This window comes from Anser brachyrhynchus (genome assembly GCF_964034855.1).
Source record: "Anser brachyrhynchus genome assembly, chromosome: 1".
NCBI lineage: Eukaryota > Metazoa > Chordata > Aves > Anseriformes > Anatidae > Anser > Anser brachyrhynchus.
In genome coordinates, this window is record NC_137694.1 from 69,091,272 (window position 1) to 69,114,046 (window position 22,775).

General features: G+C 40.9%; 1 protein-coding gene across 13 annotated transcripts in view; it reads left to right on the forward strand.

Annotated features, from left to right (window-relative positions):
- Positions 1-963: 963 nt before the first annotated feature.
- Positions 964-22,775, forward strand: part of PLEKHA5 (pleckstrin homology domain containing A5) — a 169,445-nt gene continuing 147,633 nt past the window's right edge. For 5 of the 13 annotated variants that reach the window (XM_080603622.1, XM_080603627.1, XM_080603628.1 and 2 more), the window contains exons 1-3: positions 967-1,171; positions 1,288-1,364; positions 3,892-3,949. In XM_080603622.1, coding sequence (XP_080459748.1) covers positions 1,074-1,171; positions 1,288-1,364; positions 3,892-3,949 — 233 coding nt within the window. In that variant the 5' untranslated portion in view covers positions 967-1,073. Of the gene's footprint in view, positions 1,172-1,287; positions 1,365-1,439; positions 2,437-3,891; positions 3,950-22,775 lie in introns of those variants that run through there. The other 8 variants (XM_080603624.1, XM_080603616.1, XM_080603625.1 and 5 more) reach the window with 6 other exon arrangements.

Here is a 22,775-nt window from a genome sequence, read left to right on the forward strand (position 1 = left end):
TTTGCTTCAGTAAGGTTGCACGAGGGAAGCTGGCACACAATTACCACCTCATGAGCCCAAAACACATGCGATTTTCCCCACGCTGTCACCAGGCAGCCTTCCACAGCCCTTCAGTGGAAGAGTCATTACTCAATTTTACTTGACGTCCAAGTGCTCTTGCTCTTAGGAGAGAAGGGAACCGTTTGTAGAATAACTTGTGTTTTCCCCAGCGTATCTCTGGTAGTCTGTAAATCTCAGGTGCTATCAGCAGTGACTGGTAACGTTGGGCAGGGAGGCATTCTTATCTCGAATCCAGTTACTTAAAGATAACAACGCCTTCCCATGTGTTCACTGCTCTTCAGGGCTGGGGCGTCTTGTGCAGGACAACTGGGTTTTAGGGCTTTGCCCGCAAGGTGTGGTGGGGAACAAGCCACTCGGTGACTTGTTCTGTCAGATTTTAATTTTCCGTAAGTGTTCCGAACAGGAGACAGAGGAGGGCAAAGCTCTCAGCTGTGAATCTCAAACGTTTCCGTGGACACAGGAATGTTGTCAGCAGAACACCTCAGGCTTCCCAGCCCTCCTCGTTTTAGGACACGTTTTTGTACGGCAAGCTCCCCTCAGAAACACCATAACCACGACGGTTTTATTAATTTCTGTTTTTTAACTTAAATCGAAGCCCTGCCTAGCTCAGTTAAAACGCACGCACACTCGGCTTGTACCCGACAAACGCCAAGACCCGACCCCCTTCCCCTGCCTCGGCCCCTCGCCAGCCGGGCCGCGGGCCGCCCCCCGAGCCCCCCCCCGCCATTTCCCTTGCCCCGCCCCAACGTCCGGCGGTGCTGCGCGCCCCCGCGGCGGTCGGGGCGTGCCCGCGCGGGGGCGTGCCTTGCCGCCTCGCCCCGCCCCCTCCTGCTGCCCCCGCCCCCTCCCCAAGGTGTTGGCGGCGGCGGGGACGCGCTCGCTCGTGCCCGCGCGCCCCCTTCCCTCCCTCCCTCCCTCCCTCCCTCCTTCCTTCCCTCGCCCCCCTCCCCTCCCCTCCCGCTCCCCCCCCGGCTCTCCCCGGCTGTGCTGGCGGCGGCGGCGGCGGCTCGGCCATGGCGGCCCCGGCGGAGCTGAGCGCGGAGCGGCTGCGGGCGCTGCCCGGCAGCTGGAGTTACGGGATCAGCCAGGGCGGCCGCGTCTTCTTCATCAAGTGAGCGGGGCGGGGGGACGGCGGCAGCGGGGGGAGGGACGGGGGCCAGGGGGGCACGGAGCGGGGCCGGGGGGTGCTGCGCCCGCCTGACTCGCTCCCTGTGTGCGTCCCCGCAGCGAGGAGGCGAAGAGCACGACCTGGCTGCACCCGCTCACCGGAGAGGCCGTGATCACCGGGCACCGCCGCAGCGCAGGTAGGACCCCGCCCGGGCCGGGGGGGGGAAGCAGGGAGCCCCCCTGCCCTCCCCCGACATGGCCGCCCCTGCCCCCGGGGCTCGGTGCCCCGCGGTCTCCTCCCGGCGCCGCCCCCGTGTGTCCCCCCCGCGTTTCCTCGCCGCCCTCCCGCTGCCGGGCGGGGACCCCCGGGGACCCCTGGGCGCTGCCCACCCTGCCCGGCGGCTCAGCCCCGGGGAGCAGCGGGGCTCCCCCGAGGAGCGCGCTGAGCGCCCCCAAAGCCCTCCCCTCCTTCCCCCTCCGCTCCCGTCCCCGCGGAGAGCGGGGGTGGTTTCCCAGTGACAGGGGGGAGGTAAGGCATCGAGACACGAGGGATGGGTAACTCGGTCCTGCTGCTGCCGCTTGCTCCTCCTGGAGAAGTAGGAGGAGGAGGAGGAGGAGGAAGGCTTGCCGAGCCCCAGAGCCCAGCCGTGCCGCTGGGAGGTGGTGGAGGGCAGCTCTATGGGCGGCTGTTTGTCTGCGAGCAGCCGCTCGGGTGATCGCAGGGAAATCCGCCGCTCAGTTGGGCCCTATCGGGTTGTTTGCTGCTGGGGTTTGCTTAGGGCTTAGGTGTCAGGAGATCGGAAACAGCCCCTTCGAAAACTGCGGGCAGTCTTGCGTGAGTTGGGAGCAGTTCGAAAAGCCGGGGCTTCTGGCTGGTGGAAGGAACTCTGCAGCTCAGCCTGCAGCGAGGGGCTGATGCTTGGGAGAAGTCATTTAGTGCCAGGAAATAGAATTGCTGATTGCTATCGGGCTCCTCTTTTCCCCACTTCCAGTACTCAGATTAATTGAGAGGCTGGCTTTCATCTACAGCAGTACGCATGGGGGCAGATGTATGTGAAGTGCTCTGCTAGTTGGCCATTAATATGAGCTGAGTATTAATTCCCTTTTTTTTTTCCACACTGCCAGCAGCGTCTCTGTTGACTGATGGTGATTTACCATTAATTCTCCAAGTGTCTCATTTATTTCGGCCGTTAAGTGCCTTCTAAGGGAAATGCAGCTTGCTTTTGAGTATCTGGAGTACTGTATGTAACCTAGGAGAGTTATTATCAGGTAAATTAAACTTATTTCCGAACACATAGCGAGGTATGACCTTGGATATACTGACCATGATTTGTAGATCAGATACTGAAGTACCTGCAAAACAAACCAGTTTCTGTGTTTTCCTCATTCATGTGTATGTTAATTTGTCTCTCTATGCGTAGATACAATCAAACAGATTAGTTCTGGGTTTTTTATCTTGTTTTGTCCTGACTGTTGTTTTGGAACCTAGTCAAAGTAAGTTCAAGACATGTCTTCTCTTAAGAGATGATTTTTGAGTGAATAAATTTCTCCTGGAAATTATTGTGAAGCTTTTTAGTAATTAATACTGTGAAATACATACTAAATGATGAGGAAAACATTGTCCTTTAAAGTGAAGTCCTTCTTATTTCTGGAGATATTCAGCCCTGGAAAGGTATTCCTTTTGCAAAGTTCTTCTAGCAGCCATAAGTCATTCTGCCAGAGAGTCTTCCTGTTTGATGTACTTTGCCTTGTGTCGTTATCAAGACACCTGGATTTTCATTTCTTCTAGAGAAGACAGAGGTGAAATAAAAAAGTCAGCCAGGGCAAATGAGCAAACAGGAGAAGTCATGTGATCCAGACTAAATATATTTTTTTTTTAAACCTGGGAAATATATCATTGCTTTTATAATTCAGAGAGTGAGCCATACATTTCAATTACTGCTTTTAACAACTGGAGCAAACTTTTAATGGTAGTGATGCACGTAGCGTTGCATAGACGTGATTCTTCAGCATCTTCACGTTTTCCATTGCATAAGGAAACAACTAGTTTAAAAAAAAAGTTGACCATTAGTGGTTGGTAGTTTTTGTTGATAATGTTTTTTCCAGAGAGATACTTTCTTTTGTGTCTGGGCTCTTGACTCCTGAGATAGAGAGGGAAAAGATGTACGTACTTCCTCCACTAGATTTGCATTGAAAATTATTCTCATGTGAAATTGAATAGAGTTGTAAACACTGCAGGAACACTTGTTAGTCACATTGGTGGTGGAATTATGCTAATACAAAATAGCTCTGTGGTATAGTTGATACCATGCCTGTTAAGATGCTTGCAACTTGCATGTAAGGCAAACTCAGTAAATTGATTTCGCTTAGATCTTTGTCTGTCAGGTGATTTGATGCTACTGAAGTTCAAGGCAGAAAGAACTCATGACAGCAGTGAGTTCTAGTTACTGGGCAAAGCAAGAAACATTGCTACATAAGACACGCTTAAACCTTTATCGTTTGAGAAATCCAAATGAGATTTTTCTGCCTATTGCTTGTATTAGATTACAGAACGTAAACTGAGAGGCAGTATTTTGAGCCAATTTACAGATACGTATTTGCAGGACTAGAGTTTTCAACATCTGGAATAAGATGGAATATTTTAACTTCTTAGTCAAGGACTAGACCAGTATGGCTAGCATCATTTCAAAAGTTAATTACAATGTTTTGCTACTTGTTTTCCAGACTTACCCACAGGTTGGGAGGAAGCTTACACTTTTGAAGGTGCAAGATATTATGTAAAGTAAGTTGAGTGTTTATCTGTCACAATACTATAATTTTAATTATTTTGTCTGAATGTCACTGTAGTCTTGAACATATGCCAAATGAAATTTGAGTGTTACCAAAAAGGAGTGTTCAAGCTTGCCAGTGTATGAAATTCTTTGTTAAAGAAATTCTGCACAGATAAAAACAATTTCTTGAGGTTTTGTGTTAATGCTTTTAATGTTGCTAAAGTATTCAAATGAAATTTCTGCTATGAGTGTGACCAACTGGTAACAAACGTCTGTGCAAGTCAAGAAGACCTTGCGTTTTTCTGCATATTTGACATTTGTGTGTATGCACTGTTACGTCATAAATGCTTTCAGAGAGGCAAGATCTTATATTGCTATTGGGAGAAGAGTCTTGATTCAGCCCTACTCTGTAGTAATTACATTAAGGCCACTCTGAATGTTTAATGTGACTCTTTCTTTGCAGATGTCTTGTTTCTGCTTCTAGTATTGATTTTCTTTGTTTGCTTGCTTTGTTTTCAGTATCTTTTATTTGGATTTTAATATGCTTGGAAGAGTGTGTCTGTTGTGGTAGACTTACTTTATCATCTTTTTGAAAGATGAGCGCGGAAACAGCTGCTTTGTAGGACTCCAGAGGTCATTTTGATCAGATCTTGTTACAAACACTTGCCCTCCAGATAGTCAGACCATCCTTAACTGGGAAATTTTAAAGTGGCACTTCTGGAAACTTGTCCAGTTAATATGCCTTTTTTTTTTTTACCAGTTATTTAACAAGTTGCAGGCCTTACTTGATTCATTCAGTAATTCTGCTCACAGTGCTGTTTGTTTAGTTGGTCATCTTTAAACAAATGATGTTGTCAGTGGGATAACACCTGCAAATGAATATTACCAATAGGCATAGAGGCTTTAGGCTGCAGGTGGATTTTGCGTATGTCTTAGTGTAAGGAAAAGATAGCTGCTCTGTGTAAGTAGCATTGTAAACATTGTGAGATGGGCTTTATCCAAGTGTTGCATGGTTTATTTTATACACAGATAGGAAAATCTATGATTAAATGCTAAACAAAATTCCAGAGAATATACTGAAGGACAGTGCTCCAAAAATGTGACCAGAACTGGTGCCAGGCTCTCTAGAAGGGGCCTTGTTACTAGACAACACACTTGTTTCACTGTTCTGTTCTGCCTTCTTGTAGCTTACATTACACTAATATAACAAATGGCAAGAACTACATGGGACTGAGGACAGGAATGTGCTAAGGATCTTACCTCTGGTGTTCTGTTCACATTGCTAAATATAGAAGAGTGAAAATTTATAGCTGCATTTATGTATATAATACAGAAAATACTTTTCTATACTTCCAGATTGAGCTAGCTATTGTAGAATAAACCTACAAATAGTTTATTAGCCATAGTAACTGGAAAATAGCAGCCGGGGTTTTCTTTGAACAAAAAAAAGTGTGTGGACAGCTATTGTAGAGTGACTGATGTGCTTGTGGATGAATTTACCAAGTGGTAGCTTGTTTGTGTACTCTTGTCCTTATGAGATCCTGTGTTCAAGGCATTATCATAACTGTTAAGATATACATTAAGCTGATTGTTTTGCTGATAGCCAACGCTAAATAGCTCTGTTTATATTTAAAAATTGTGCCACATCTTTTGAAAACGTGTTGCACAAACACTTCTGATTTGATAGATGTAGGAGGACAGCAGGGATAGTGCTGTCAAGTCTGCTGAAGGGTTGGGATGGTATGACCAGTTTGGCATCCTTGGTTAAATACCTGTTCGTTGCTCCGCAGGTGTAGGTTCTCAGGCTGAGTTTAGGCTTCTGCCTGATGATAGCTTCTCCTTTTAAAGTTGTCTAGCATTCAGCTCTACTGGTGCTAAAGAAGATGCGAGAGGTAACGTAGACAGGGTGACAACATTATAATCACTGTCTTATGCAGCGTAACTCTGGATGATGTGTTGATTATAATCATTCTAGTTGTCTGAGTCTAAACTACCATGGTGCGCCCACACGACTGGAAAACAGCACAGGTTGTTATGACCTTGTCTACACAGGCATCCCCACATGTGGATTTTTAACCGTAACCTGCTTATTTGAATGTACTGATTTGCTAGGTATCAATGCTTATTATGCAGACCACAGCACAATAAAGCTATGCGAAAGCTAAAAATATTGAGAACTTGCTCAGGGTCAGGCCTGAAGGAAACATATTGTCTCGTGTTCTGGTATGAGTTGTGGGGTTATGACGGAATGAGCGTTAATGACACTCTACTGATGTGTTCAACCATGTGAAACTTGGCTGCTGAATTTCTGTAATGTGTCCAATAAGAGAGTTATACAAGAAGGATAGTTGAGTTTCCTGGTCACATAAATAATTTCACCTGGCTTCTGAGCCTCAGCTTCAAATATGTGGGTTGAATAAAAATATTTAACAACGTTGCTTTATGGTAACATCTTATGTTAGACTGTGTTTGAAAATAAAAAACTTTTGAAAATGATTCTTAGGGTTCTTTAATAATAGGTCTTCGCTGTTCCAAGTGGGTGTGTCACTGAATCTATTACTTTGCTTTTTCTGGCTTTGATGTAGTAAACACTGTATAATCAAATTGGGATAATGTCGAGGAGATAGATAATCGTCATCTAAATCCTAGCATTTCTGGGACTGGCATTTCAAACAAATGACTCAGGATACAGACTGCATCAAGATGTGATTATTTTTAAAGGACACCTTATTTTTTTCTTGGGATGTGCCCCTTCATTTTCGTAATATGTAGATACTAAACGGTGACTGGTTTGCACACTTTTTTTTTTTTCCGTGACATTGAATTTGTTCTGGCTTTAAAAAGGAAATATATTCTGAAACAGGGATAGATGCAGAGTCGTTACCACTACGTAAGGAGGTTTTGTTTTTTGTCTAGGGTTATTTTAGTAAGTTGATGCTAGCTAGGACTCTGTTTTCTGCAGTTTTTGGATTAATAGAAGTATTGTATTACTTTATAATGATGATGTCCTTCTCCCACATCCACCTCTCCCCTCTAAACGCAAATGAGAAAAGGTATTCTTTGTTATTTGGATTAAAAAAATAGAGGCACAGTCACATAATATATTGTGTATGTTCTCATGAGATCTGGTTACACTGTTAATTGTTTGTCTCCTTGGGAGTGAGAAAATCTCTTTCCTTAATATTAGAAATGTGCATCAATAGCCTTTCATTTAATGGGAACTTTATCGTTAAACTTCTCTGAAATGTTTGCTCCTTTTAATAACTGAACTTCTACCTGGTATGGAGGGCTGTGTGACTATAGAATTGACACATTGAAATGTAATCTTTAATTATGTGTTGTCGGTTCAATATGAAATTGTGTGTGTAAATCAAGTAAAACAAAGGTATGGGAAAGCTCCATTTGGAAATGGTGGCGTTATATGTTGAAAAGTTTAGAATTTTCTTTTGTATTAGAATACTACATTGGGCTATTTACTTATGTGTACCACATTGAGCACTTATGAGCTCTGGAAAGCTGAGTGCTTTATCCCCAAAACGAACTTAATCTGAATAGTGGTATGGGAAGTTTAAGTTACTTACGTGATTTATAAGTGCATAAGGAAATGGACCCACGTGACAATCGCAGGATGGTACTTCTTAATAGAGAAGGCATGCTTGGTCACTGGCTTCAGACTTCTTACCTCTTAAGATTAATCAGAATTTTAGACCTGATGTTTTTAGTTACTTGTGTTGACTGCATCACCATTAGGCACAAAGGTACTGGTTTAGAATACTACAAAATTACATAAATATGTCTTTGCATGTACGTATTTGTATGCATGTGTTTAAGAAACTCTTGTCTTTGGTTAAAACCACCTGACTAATTAAGCTCAGACATTTACTTGATTTTTCTGCTTTTTTTCACTTCAGTAGTTCTAAACATATGCTAGAATTTTCGTATTGACTTTTAAAACAGGTTTATGTTATTTGGGTTATTAACTTGCAAAATCAAGTTGTTTAAAAATCAATCCGAGAAAGATATTTGAGGAATTTTGCGTCTAATTTGGCTTCTCCAGAAGTATTTTTATCTACACTGTTTGGGTGTTAGAATTTCATATTTCTTAACCCTGCTATAGCACCGATACTCTTCGGACAATACAAAGGCTGACTGAAATCACTATTGTGAGTGCACTTAAGAATGCAAAGAATTAAGAAGGTTAAAGCTGCATATTGGGGTTTTGTAAAGGTTACCTTTCCCTGTGTTTGCCAGAAGTTTTTTGCCTGTTGCTTGCTGAAGCAAAGCATTGGTAAACCCAGGCTGAAGCTGAGGTGATTTCCCTGTTGTACCAAGTGGAGGTTTTGCATGCTTTTATAGAAACTTTCATCAATAAAGTTGGCAAGTGGCTTGAAAATTGGGAAGGTAAGAAAAATCCATTAGGCAGTTAAATGAGATGAGATCTTTTCAGTCTTAAGGTTCTGTTGTTTACTAAAATAAACCCATGCTAATTAAGAATTCAGCTTTTGTTTGAACCTTTGTCTGTTACGTGCATTCTAAAGATCCTCTCCCATTCAGCTCTCCAGAAAAATCAAACAACTAGTCAGGTTTGCTGGGAAGTTCTTTCTTGAGGGGGAAAATAGGATTTGAAAAAAGATAAGAACAGATTGTTTTTCTCCAACAGAAAGAATAATGGCATTCCTCCTAGGAATTTAGTTCTTTTCTGGTTACCTCTAACATTTATGTTAGTAAAATTTAGGAAAGGCTGAAGTGTATTATTGGCCTTCATTAGTTCTTCTTTCATGGTGAGACCTGTGGATCGAATAGTGGGTAAATGGGTGAACTGCCACGTAACATTACAGCGAAACAAACCTTGCCTCCTGCCTTCGGTAGGAAAAGCTGCTCAGAAAAGGAGAGCTTAGGAGTGCCTGCAAACTTGCTTACTATTTTAACATTTACTTCTTTATGTTTCAGGATCCAAAACTGAAATGTTTCAAAAACCAAAAATACTCAGTGTGGGGAGCATTTTGCTTCACAGTGCTGCCACTCAGTGAAATGTTTCTCGCTGTGTTAAAGCTGCTGCTGCAGGTCTCCCCATGGGAAGGATGAGGTTGTTTCCTGGGAGCCCTGGGGGAAGCGCACACCCTGGCTTTGTAGGGAAAAATAAAAAATCTGAGGAGGTAGAAGAAAACAAAAAGGGCATTTATCTGGGAATCTTGCTGCGGGGGAGTTGTGAAAGGGGCTAGCTTTGCAATAGGGCTGCAGCAGCACAAGGGAAAGGAGACCGTGGAGTGGCTGCAGCGTAGAAATGGGGAGTGGAGGTGGAAGGGTTCTTGACATGAGAAGAAATGGGTGTGGGTCAGAGGAGGAGAGATAGGACTGCATCCAAAAAGCAGATTAGAAGGGGACGTGTCAGGAAGAGGAGGGTGAAGGTAGAGAATGTGGTGTACTGAAGGAGAAAGCTGAGAAGGTGGGACTAGTTGGAGAAAGGGGAGGAGTGGAGACTACAGCAGGCAGAAAGGGCTGGCAGCACTGAAAAGTCAGCAAAAGGAACAGGGGTGGCAGTTTATTTCCTAGGAGCGAACTTGATGGGATTTCTCCCAGAGGGGAGGGTGGCAAAAGTGCATCCTGCAAAAACATGCTGTCAGACTCGTGTGTGGGTCTGACGGGGGACTATTACACCTTGCTTATGAAGCTGTTTCAAAGTTAGTCTGGCAGGTAGAATATAAAATGTGAAAGTTAAGAATTATTGTGGTTACAAAGTCTTTTTTGAGTGTGACATCTTGTGGTTGACGTTTTGAGCTGTCTCTTTCATGAAGGGCGTTTCTAAATTGGGTAATACCTCGAATGCTTTAGTTTTACTAAAATAGACTTGAAACCATAGAGAACTTACTGCCTTTTTATTACCAACATTTTAAATGTATGTGAGAATTAATGGAAAATTCAAAGATACAAAAAAAACCTGTATAGAGGTTGTTACATGGAATATTGAAATACTCTGATTTCAACAAGAAATGTTGACACTGAAGGCGGTCAGGCATTTTGATAACTTGCACACTAGTAAGTTAATTTAAGTGGTTTTAGATTGTGGGTTTTGGAAGTGGTAATACTTCTTTTCTAACTTTGGTCTTAATTGGTTACTGAGTTAATAGCAGATAAAGCTGATACATGCTTTAATATGTTATTACTGTGAAGTGAGTTCTTCTGTGGTCTCTTTTTTTGGTATCTACAGTGTCTGAAGGCTGGTGGAAAAGCAAATGAAATGCTGTCTGATCATAGCTCTCACGTAGGTGGCAGTTGTAGCTGTGTTATTTCATAAATACAGTGATGTATTGATCCCCTCCCCCCAGGTACTTTGGGGCCCATCAGTATTTCCTCTTCCTTATTCCATCAGTGTTGTACAGATTCTTTTTCTTTTCCCCATCTCAGTACCCATGGCCTGCAGTACCTTGAGCTCAGGGCTGCTTCCAAAAATGGCTGAGCTGGCAGGCAGATAGATCTCTACTGGCAAAGTTTGGGAGGTATTCTTGCTGTAGTCCTTTTTTTTTTTTTTTTTTTTTTTGGTATAACTTCTACAGGTCCAAATGTTACCCAGTGCACATCATGTTTGGCTTTTACTTAAAGGAATTGTGCACTTTTTTTTCAACCCCCTGTGGTCTGTGAGTGTTATGTCCTACTGGATCAAAACTAGCATCTGTTGTGGTGCTGTGCTGAGCCTGTTTTTCCTGCATATGTTTATGTTATGCTGGCTCTTATTATAATGAATTAGGCTTTCATTAAACCTGAGATACGCTTTGGCTTGGCAGTTCAGACTGCTCTTCAGTATGCTTCTGTGTGTGTGTGAGAGAGGGAGAAAGCTACTGTGAAGCTCGAGACAGACACTGGCTAGAAGCAAAGCTCCTCAGCTCTGACTGCTGGGATTTCTGCCAGCGTGGAGCTGTATGTGTGTTTTTTTCTGTGTTTCAGTAAGTAAATACCTGAATTTAAACACTTGCCCCTTCTTTCTCCTCCTTCCCTTGCCTTCTTTCTTCTGAGTATGGAAGATAGCTCTTTTCCTCTGTTCTCTTCAGTTGCTCTTGCATTTGGCTGAAGGGGAGGTGTTCTCTGACGGTGAGGTTGGGGGGAAGAAGTTGCATCAGTAGCCACCTTCAGAAGCAGAAGTTCCAGAGTGGGGACGTGATAGCACAGGCACCCCATAAAACCATATGGGAGAGACTCCTACTTCCCAGTTCTGGATAGGCCAGGGAGATTTCAAAGGTCTGCTGAAATAGTTGTTTGTGATGTGTCTTTCTGCTCTGGAGATATAAAACTGGAGCTGAACACTTCTTTGATATCTGTGAAGTGGAAAAAGGCTTTTAGTGTTTTGAATGCCTGTGTGGCCTGCGATGATCACAGAGCTTTATGTAAACGATTTTAAAAACAAACAAAAAAACCCGGCGTATTCAGGACACTTCAGAAACTTGGTTCTTCATGGTTTTCTCCATGGTGACTTAGTAAGAACAGTTATTTCTGTAAGTAAGGAAAAGTATATTAGCAAGCAGCCTATCCTTTAAAATTAGCTTCCTGTGTTTTCTCTTCTAAAGTCTATTACAATCTGTGTTTTGTAGAAACTGACCTGATTTTGTGTTTTATTACCTGAAAACATTTCAGTGTGTCAGACCAGGTAAAAGAGGTCCTTGTAAGCAAAGGTGTTTCAAAGGGAAGTATTCAGTGAATCTTTTGGTTTAAGGTGCCATCTTTGCCATCCCTCAATTCCAGTGTTTTGTGGAAACTTCTTTACTATTCACTAAGTAGGACTAATGAAACTGTATATATTCTGTGAAAAATACAGCTTTTGATGCTTTTATTTGAATTGTACTCTTAGAAAAATTCCGAGATTTTGGTGTGGGGGGTGGTGGTGGTTTTTTTTTGTTTACTGTTTGTGTTAAATCCTATAGAGACTAAGCAACTTTTGACCAATGTCTAACGTTTACCATTCTCGAGAATATCTTTCAGGATGTGTAAAAACAGATGACATAACATCTTAAGTTTATCTGTGTACCTGGTTTATGAGAAAGCCAGAAAGCTGTGCTTGAAATAGGAGTAATAAGAATAAACAAGTGGTGTTCTCAAATCCGTATTCAGGAGTGAAAAAACCTTTAATCTGATTGAATGTCCAAAAGGATGACGTGGTTTCTTGATGGAGAGAGTAAAGGTGACCAAGACTGTTGTGTTTTGGTGAGTGTGTGTGTTTTTAGTATATTGCCCACACCATTTTGTAAGGCTACTTTATTTTGTAGTTTTCCATGCACAGAATCATCTAGATATATTTAAAACTTCTTAGTTGAAACCTCTGTTAAAGTTTGATATGGAAGATGGAAAAAAAAATTACAAACAGAACCATGTTTTTAAACAATGTCACAACATCAAACGTTTCTCTTAACAAGTAATTTTAATCTGAATAAAAATGCAAGTTAAAGCTCTCTAGAAATTCTTATGATCTTTTTTGATCTTAAAATCTTCCTTATGGTAGGCTTTCTGTTTTCTTGATGGGGGTATCAGTTGTTTGGCTGATGTGAAACAATTAAATGCTTTCAGTTGATAAAACACAGAAATATTACTTTTTTTTTGTAATTAACGTATCAACTAGTAAAAGTTGAAAGCTTTATCTTTATTATATCTACAGATTTAACAGCATTTGACCTTTGAGCCAATATTATTAGTTGGCTGAATTGAGCACCTAAAACTCTGATAACAGTAGATTTTATGAGTTGAAGTCACTAAAGTTTTCCTTGTTCAGGTCAGTGGTATTATGAAAACTGTTCTACAGTAAATTGGAAGAGTTTGGAGCCTAAGTAGTTACGCTCACCACTGGGAGTCTTGGTAATCTCTTAGTAGTATTTAGTCAGTTAAAAAAAGTGGTGGGGAGGAACACTGGTTTAGGGTTTCATCCCTGTTTATAGGAACATGCCTAGTGACTACACCGGGCTGATGAACCTAGAGATGCCAATGCTTTCTGATCTATGCTGCCTTCTACTTCTGTCGCTCCTTTTGCTCAACCTGAGGTAAAACTGAGCTGACAATATTACAAGTGGCAATGCCACTTAAGCTTTGCCTTCTAGTGAGATTGAGATGCTGAGACTAGAAGGAAGCAGACTGAGAAATGTGGTTACGATGCTGGAGTAGGAGGTTTGATTTTTATTCCATTTTATACTGAGCCCTGTATTTCTATTTCTGCAGCTCTTGTCTAATGAAATTGCTAAATGAAAATTACTTTGAATTGAATTTCAATTTGAAATTGAAATAAAAACTTTCCCAGATTAAAACTTTTCCCTGCAGTGTTTTCCACAAATAATGTTAAAAAATGTTGTGCTCTTAAAACTGACCCCCCCCCCCAAAAAAAAAGTGCTCAGTTATCCAGATGAGTACACATGCACAGTACATACTAAACAGCAAAAAAGGTGAAGTCTTGGAATTATTTATGAGTGATACCCAGTATTAAGGGTAAAGTGACTTCTGTTTAATTATAAATGAAATGAAACAGTCTCCTTTGGGCCCTGTCATTGCCAGTCCTGGTATATACTTCACAGGGCGTGTTGTTCTTTACTCCTCTTTGAAAGACCCCCATCTGAAATTTCTTACATGGAACATTTTTGCTTTCTTCAGTGTTAATTTATGAAAAGATTTCTAGACATCAAAAAAAAAAAATCTGAATCTTTTTCTGAAGTTCTCTTTATTCTCATATCCTAAGCAAAACACGAAAGAGATTTTCTAATATGCTCCATAACAGAACTCACTCTGTTGTGGGTTTTGTCTCACTTCAGGTGAGAGTGCCAAACCTGCCGAGCAAGAAATTCGGGATTACTCTTGCCTCAGATCGCTCTCTTTGTGGTTTCAAACAACAAAAAGTACTATCAAATTCAGCAGTTGGTTCAAATGCCACTGCTTTATCCTCTTCATTATAATCTTCTGTTTAGATGCATTCTGCTTCGGAACACTTTGCAGCCTAAATATGTAAGTTATGTGGAAATCTTTCACTTTTGCAGACTGGAAAGAACTATGTGAAGTGAGACAGCCATAGTAAGACTGTTGATTTAATCAGTAATGTCCTATTATTGTAGGTGGGGTTTGTTGTGTTTCACAGTGCTGGGTGATTTAAACTTAGGATACTGAGAGACGCAGCAGCTCAGAAGTTTAAAACCAGGATGCCAATAATAGCAACAAGTCTTTTGCAGTCTTTGTTCTATAGTCGAATTGTTTGCTTTTTTTTTTCTTTTTGACTTTCAGTGGTGGTATTTGTAAGTTGTTAAAGCTGGAGAGCATTCAAATCTCCCCAAACTTTTAAGGAGCATGGAAGGTACTGTCATTTTAGATGAGTGTTCTAATCAGCGTTAACTTTTCCAAGAACTCCTCTGTTTATTTTATTACTTTGTTTAGAGATTGCCTTGTGCAATTGGAAATAGGGCTTTTTGAGAAAGTATGGTGGTTTAAGGTTTTTATTGAATTTTTCAAGGAGGTCAAGAAATTCATCTGAATTTGATTCAGAATCTGCATCGTATAATTTCAGCAGGCCTTTTATATAGGAGATTATATAGCTGGCAGAGCGAATCTGTGAAGAACAAACACAATTTTTCACTTCCTTAAAGATAGGATAAGTACTTCGAAGAAAAACATGGGTAGGATTTGTTGACTGTCTCTTAAATTTATATCTAATTTATTTGCAGCAGTAGGAACATAAATCAGGGCTTGTAATGAATGGAGGGGGAGGGTGATCCATACACATGGATTTGACTTAGCTGCTGAATTCAGCAGGTGTCTCTTTCCCATAGTGGAAATAGTCAAAAGCAGAGTATAAGAGCACAAATTTCTGTTTTTGTTTCTTCTTCCTGTCTAAATTTTGACATAGGTATGGCAACCACAACAGGAAATCAAATGCAGTGCAGACAAAGCTGTAGTTGGCAGCTGTTAATTTGTTTTGAGCAAACAAATATATCAAGTCTTCCAATTTGTTTCCTTACTTTCAGCTGAAATAAAAAAGAACAGGCAAATGTCTCCAGCTCGTCTCTTCAACTCTTACTTTCCTGCTGTGTGACCTTCTCTTTCTCTTGTAACTTCTGTTTTTTTCTTATATATGTGTCCTTATCATTCACCCTACTGCTTTTTTGCTTGCTTCTAGCACTGGTAGCTCAAGTAGTGTTAGATGTGATCTTCCCCAGTTGGACTGCATGCCAAATTTTCTTAAGGGGAATGTAAATACTGTGAGGTCAGTTCAGTATCAAATGCCTGCAGCCTGAAATGAACCCTGTAGGATCTTTTGCTATTCAGGCAAAATTAGGATTCACTTAGGATAGATGTTAAATATTGGGAAGTCAAGTTTTTAATTGACTTTAAAGTCAAGACTTCAAGAGGTAATTGATTTCCAGATAACTTTTTTGTTACTTTAATTAAGCTTACTTTTTTTCCTAAACTGAAAGCAAAACAGAGTGCTGGATGCAACTCAGTATCATGGTGATTGACAAATGCATTTAAAATTCTCCCTCTACATGCAGAAATATACCGAGTAATTGAGCTGTGAGATTGTAACCCAGAGGGGCTAGTGTATGTGTGTACATGCTTGCCTGCATCGTGTCTAAACCAGTGATATTTGTGTTGAACTCATGTACTTCTGATAGCAAGGAACATCTTCAGCCCATTCGTTTTCTTCCATGTTTCCCCTCCCTTCCTTCCTCCCTTTCTCCCCAGACAAGAGTGGTGGGGAGAGAAGGCAGTGATAAGCTTGCTCACACAGCAGAGCGAAATCACTGCTTTTTATGAGTTTCTCCCGTACTTCATACAAACCTGCCCATTTCAGCCCCCTTTTCAGCCATTCCTTTCAGGGAGAGGTGTGCTGTGTGTTTCCTTTATATCAGTGATGCTCTGTAATTGGCCGTGTGGTATTTTGAATTACTTGCTTGTATATGCTACCAAGGACTCGGTACAGCCCTTCCAGTTTCACAAGCAGTGGAAGTATAGATTAACAACTGAACTGCAGTTTTTGTGCTTTGCAGCGCTAGGTTGGCCTGCTTCGGGCTTATTTGTCTTTTCAACTGTTGCCTGTGAAGGATTGGCTGCTATTAGTCTTGGCAAAGGAATCTGTCTAATTGATCAAACCAGAACAAAGTAAGTTCCATCTGTTCTGTGGATGTTAATGGACAAGTTAGGGATTCAGTTGTTCTTTGATGTATTCTTTTGGCTGGACCATGACGAGACAGATTCGTTCTTCATTTTATTTCCAGGTCTCTAAGGTATGGTGCTAATGCCACTGTGAAATGACAACAGAAAATTATGACTTACAGTTGGGGAATTTTTGCTTTCTTTGTATTGAAGCTGTTTTGGGTTAGTGAGGAGATAAATAGTTTTGTGGTCATTAGATAACTCCAGACTGCTTTACAGTGGTTCTATAATGTTCCTGGTAAAGTTTTACCAACACGTCTGTGGTTTCGTGTGGGAGGCTTTCATGACAATGAGATGAAGAAATATTTGATTATCGAATGCTGTGCTTTGATTTTCTTGGTGGATTAAAGTGTATATTGAAATTGATTTTTAGGGTGATTGGTGAAAAAGTACAGTGCTGAGCTGAGAATAAAACGCTTTGAAAGGGAAAACATTTGTGGCTGTCTTGGAAGTAAAATAATGTTAAGTTCAGATTAATACATTATGAAATGGCCCATTCTGAAGCAAGAATAAATGCATAATGGAGTGTAAAGCCATCTTTTGAAGAATGGAACAAATACATTTCTTGAGTGATTTCATTAATACATAGTTTTGTGCTATTGAACAGCATTTTTAGTATACTTTAAAAAGTTGTTTATTTGAAGATCAACTTTAAGTGCCATCTCTCTCTCTAAAAATAAAAAGCAAAACCACCTGTATACTGCTAGGGCAACTCTTAGAAATGTTAAAGTAAAATTTCGGGTTAATGACTGTGAAGTCACAGAACAGATAGACTGGCTGCTCCTGTGCTTTCTCTCTTTTTATTTACCTAACCATTAAAAAAACAAAATGTTTTTGTTTTAAATGATCTAACAGTCATTTCTAATTTCAGTTTGATGATAATAACAGGAATTTAATCTGCAGAATTAAAAAGTCTGGTATGTGACTAACTGTGTGTGGTGGTTTTACTCAGGTGGGCAGCTGAGCTCTACCACAACCGCTATCTCTCTCCCCCTCCTCAAAGAGGAACAGGGAGAAAATACGATGAAAAGGGCTCAAGGGTTGAGATAAGGACGAGGAGATCGCACAGTAATTATCGTGACGGGCAAAACAGACTCAGCGTAGGGAGATAGTAAGATTTATTGCCTATTACTAACAAGCTAGAGAAGTGAGAAACAAAGGAAAGAAACCAAAAGCACCTTCCCCCCCATCTGCCCTCTTCCACCTCCTCCCCCCGAGTGGCGCGGGGGAATGGGGGTTATGGTCAGTCTATAGCGCTTCTTCTCCACCGCTCCTTCTTGATCACACTCATCCCCTGTGTTGTGGGGTCCCTCCCACGGGATTCCGTCCTTGCTGAACTGATCCGGCATGGGCTGCCCGCAGGCAGCAGCTCTTCAAGAACTGCTCCAGATATGGGTCCGTACCATGGGGTCCATCCCTCAGGAGCAAACTGCTCCAACCTGGGTCCCCCATGGGCAGCAGCTCCTGCCAGGTCACCTGCTCCTGCGTGGTCTCCTCTCCACGGGCTACAGGTCCGGCCTGGAATCTGCTCCGGCAGGGGTCCTCCACAGGCCGCAGTCTCCTTCAGTGCAGGTCCACCTGCTCCACCATGGTCTCCTCCCCGGGCTGCAGCGTGGAGATCTGCTCCACTGTGGTACTCCATGGGCTGCAGGGGGACAGCCTGCTTCACCATGGTCCTCACCACAGGCCGCAGGGAACTTCTGCTCTGGCACCTGGAGCACCTCTCCCCCTCCTTCTTCACTGACGTTGGCGCCTGCAAGGCTGTTCCTCACTCCTCGCACTCTCCCAGCTGCTGTGTGGCACAGCATTTTTTTTCCCTGTCTTAAATATGCTCTCACAGAGGCGCAAAACAATATCACTTACTGGCTCAGCTCTGGTCAGCAGTGGGGCCCTTACCAAACATGGGGCAGCTTCTAGATTCTTCTCACAGAAGCCACCCTTATGGCCCCCTGCTACCAAAACCTTGCCACGTAAATCCACTACACTGTGTGAGATTTGTGAGGTTTGTTTGGTTTTGTGTTTTGCGGCAGCAGTGAATCTTAAGTCTTAGAGCTGGGGAATAAGGATGTTGTAAATACTAATACAAGCATAACTTCACCATATGGATTGACTCTGCTTTGGCTTCTGGAACTGCCTGAGTGAATGACACTGCATCCCTTCAATTCACTGTTGCATCAGTGCTTTTCTATTCAGTCTAGTTGTGTAACCCCTGAATTTATTTTGGGACAGATCCAGTGCTGCTAGCTATGAAGTCTACAAGGGAATGCAGGTGTTTTTTCTATAAAATAGAATGTTGACCTTTTTTAGGAGTTTCTTTTGAAGTATTTAATGAATCTTCCTCATGAGGTATGATTAAACAGATAAATTTCCTGTACATCATTAAAACTTCTTTTAAAAAGTGCTGACACTTATTTTTTTTTCATTGTAGTAGGCAATGATGTAGTACTACTCTCTCAAAATTGGTTGAGTTTGTCTATTGGCCAGCTGCATGCCTGTTAAAACACTGCTTATTACCGTTCCTGAAGGAAAAAAAAACAGTTGAGGTTTATAGGCTATGTAGCTTGCACCACATACAAACTTTGTCTCTTAAATGTACCCTGGGTCTAACACTAGATATTGGAGTGTAACCTCTGTAATGGTGTCTCTCTGCAAGGTAATGTCAGCTCTCCTATCTGGATTTAATCAATTCAGCTATGCCCCTTATTACACAGATTTGATATTACACTTCCTAGTCGGGGGGCATGACCTTCTTGGAGGAGCTCTGGAAATGAGTGCTACTGCAACACAAACCAAGAAAAGGGTGGCTGCAAGTCAACGTGTATAGTCCAGGTGCTGTTACAAGTTGCATCTGTTTGGTTTTGTCATTTTAATAGTTTAATCCAAAGTTACAGGGAATGGTTAGCATCCTTGAAAGTGTAGCTTATTGGTAAATTCATTTTCTTTTTTTATGACTAAAACTTTAACTTTTTTTAGTTGGGGAGGAGGGAATTAAACTGAAAATAGCTAAATGTTTCAAATCACGATCATACTGTATACAGTAAAATACTGTAACTGAGCAACTACTGAAATACTACCATGTTAAAAACTAAAGCTACAGGAAATTATATTGCTGTGGAAAAAATAGTTTGCTTTATTCCCACAGGCATTAATTATCATTGTTCTAAACTGAAACGTGTACTTTTCTAAGAGGGATCCTTGTAAGGCAAACATAATCAAGAGCCACTAAACTCTCTGGTCTTATTTTTAGAGATAAGTTGTGCTATTTTGCTGGTTGCATTCTGAGTTATGTATTAAAATGGTAAAAGAAAAAAAGGTTGCTTGACTTAATTTCAAATAATGATACTTAGCACTTGAATAAAAGAAATGTGAAAGGAGAAAAATCATGGAATCATTAAGGTTGGAAAAGACTTTTGAGATCATCTGGTCCAACTATCACCCTCCCACCAATGTTGCCAACTAAACTGTGTCCCTAAGCACCAGGTCCAACCTTTCCTTGAACATTCCCAGGAATGGTGACCCCACCACCTCCCTGGGCAACCTGTTCTAAGAAATGTCTAGGAGAAATTTCTTAGAAATTAGGTTAATTTCCAATCTGAACCTCCCTTGGTGTGACTTGAGGCCATTCCCTCTAGTCCTGTCATTGGTTATCTGCAAGAAGAGGCTGACCCCCAGCTCCCCACAACTTTTCATAATACATTTCCGTAACTTAGCAACTTAGATTTCAGCGATGTGTTTAAATGCTTTACTTTTTTAAATTGCATCCAAAACCACCGTTCATGTTTCTTCATTTTTCAAAGCTTAGCTTTCATGCTTTTGACCATGTTTTATGCAGCACAAAATGTCATGGAAATGTTTGTTCTAGATTCTCTGGTGGTATTGCTTTGAGCTATTTCTGTATATGTTCATTTTTCTCTTTGGTGCTTTTGGGGCCACTGGCAGTTATGCTAGGCCGTTATTAGTCTGTAAACTATACTTAGATAATAAATACATATTTAATTGCTTAAGGTGTAATATAAACATTGCATGTGATTCTGGAACAATCTTTGAAGCTGTGATTTTCTTTTAAGCAATTGGTTGTACTTGTCTTCTGGTGTTAATTACTTTATGCTTCTATGATTCACCTGGTAGCACAGTAATGACTCGGTTAATACTGATCAACAAAGTTGAGGAGATAAATGTCCCCAAAAGATAATAGTATCAGAATATTTGTTGGCATACATCAGTAGCGGTAAGCAACCTTTTGAGTGATTCAAATACTTTGTGAATTGTTCTAGTAGGTGGTATTGGTGGTAGGGGGATGGTTGGACCAGATGATCTTGGAGGTCTTTTCCAACCTTGATGATTCTATGCTAGTAAATAAGCAGGGAGCTGAATGGGGAGAGGCAGCATGCTGCTGAATGGACCCATTTCTTCAGAGTAAGTGCTTTTCTTAGGGGAAAAAAATACAAGGAAGATTGCTTTGTCCTTCTGCACTCAGAAATAAGATTGGTTTCATTCCCTCCTTAGCTGCTGCTGAGACTATATTCATACCTTATATGAAGCTATGCAGGAATTTACATATGATTACTGTTTTCTTGAGCTAAAAAGAAATGGATGCGTTTTCAAGATACGACCAGACTGGGCAGTAGATAGAACTGAGTAGTATGAACTCTTCAAAAGTCTGTGCATCTTTATAACCTGTTTTGAGGCAGATGATGTGGTTCATGTTAAATATTTCACATTCCTCAGTTCTCCCTTTTGAAGAATTTTTTTTAATCTAATCAAACTTAACCTTTAGCTTGTAGGAGGTCTTTTGGTACAAACATAAATTAAAGGTTTTGTTTTGGTACAAGATTAATAGTTGAAGGAATATGAAGTTAGAAGTCAATGAAAGTATTTTCTTGTTCACTGCGTATAAGTAGTTCAGCATTTAAAAAAATAAAGATTGCTGTTTGTTATGATATTCTGTAGAGAACTTATAGTAACAATTTTTTTTCCACTTCATATGATTGTTGCTAGTTATGATTACTTAACTGAATTTCTCTTTCTTTGCATTTGCTTGGGGAATGAGAATTTATTTTCCCAAAGTAAAACAATAATCAAAAAAAAAAAGAGTTCAAGAGTTGTGTTTTTTTTAGCTGACTTGTAGTGTTTGTTCTTTAGGTAATGATTTGAAAATTGAAATAACTTTCTTTTAAAAAAATTAAAATAAACTAGTGTAAAAATGCGCAAATTGTGATCGGCTTCTTATTAAAGGTACTAGGAAGAAAATTGCCCTCCCACTTTAAATGTACTGTGTTGAATATTGAGTGATCAAGAATATACTGGCTGAAGGAGAGAATAAGCCCCATGTTCTTTAAGACTGTCTTTCAGATTTCCATGCAAATCCCAATTGTTGTGAATAGCAGCACAGGTTTTGTGAAGTGGGTACTAAAGTTAAGCTGAGTCTCGTTTCCCAGAAGCAGCTAAATAATAGTGGTGTTCTTGTTCCCTGGTGTGATTTGGACATCTACACTGGCAATCTACAGGTGATAGAAGCTATTTTATCACTTCAGCCTATGGAGCCACTGGGTCCTAGAATTTTAGGTATGTCTTTCTACAAAGCCATGTAAGATTTTTCTTTTCTTTCTATTTCCTTTTGAGCCAAAATCTTAATTGAATCTTTTATTTCCCTTTTGTTGAAGTAAACCTAGGAGAAATGTCTTTTCATAGAGCAAATATTGCTGCAGTCTTAGAAAGGAAGCGCTGCATGTATTTACAAACCAAAAAAAAGCGCATGCACATGTAGCATTTTGTTGCCTTACTGGTGTTCCCAGACAGCTGTGGGAACTTGCCACTAGATGTGCAGCGTTCTCGCTGCAGTGGCAGGGAAGTGGAAGCAGAGCATCTATATATCCTCTGCGTGAGCAGGGCTGCCCGGTCGTATGTGATGTGTGTGAGAAGCAAGGGCTGTTTCAGTTTATTCCCAGTTGCTGCAATCTCATGGCAGTGCTGGAAGAATCCTAGGCCTTTCAGGGAAACATTTGTTTAAATCATTTTACTTGGAATGTAAAAAGGAGGTATGTCTTTTTGATTCTTAGGGGTGTGTATTGTGTGTTTTTTTTGTCATTAAGCCACTGTTTCTAACTGACCTTTTTTATACGAGGATTTCTAGCTCTGTTTTATCAAGATTTTCTATATGAAAAGCAGCACTACTTTCTAAAATTTGACACCCGTGTGATGTTAGACTTATGAATTGACAGAATCCTTTGTCCTCAGGATGTAAGAAAATATAATATTTTATTGATGTTTAGATTAAGTTTTATCAGTTTCATCTTAAGAAAAAAAAAAATAGAAACTGTGCCCTTGATCCACGGTGTGAGAAAAGAGACTTCTTAAAATTAGGCACTGGTTGAAAATGACTGCAAAGGCTTGACATCTGAAATAATATTGTTCCAGTTAAGCGTAGCTTGAAATAAGAGCATAGTTTCATGCTGTAGTAGTACTGGATTGACAGGAAAATGATAAAATAGAAGGTACAGAGAAGTTTCACGAGGGTGATCAAAGATGGAAGCTCTTCATTTGAAGAATGCTGTAATGCCTCACTGAGGACTGACGTGGAGGGTATGATAAAGTCTGTAAAATCATAGATGGTGGAAAGAAGGGGAGTAGAGTCATTCGTTTGCTGTACGTTGGAATAAAAGTAGCAGC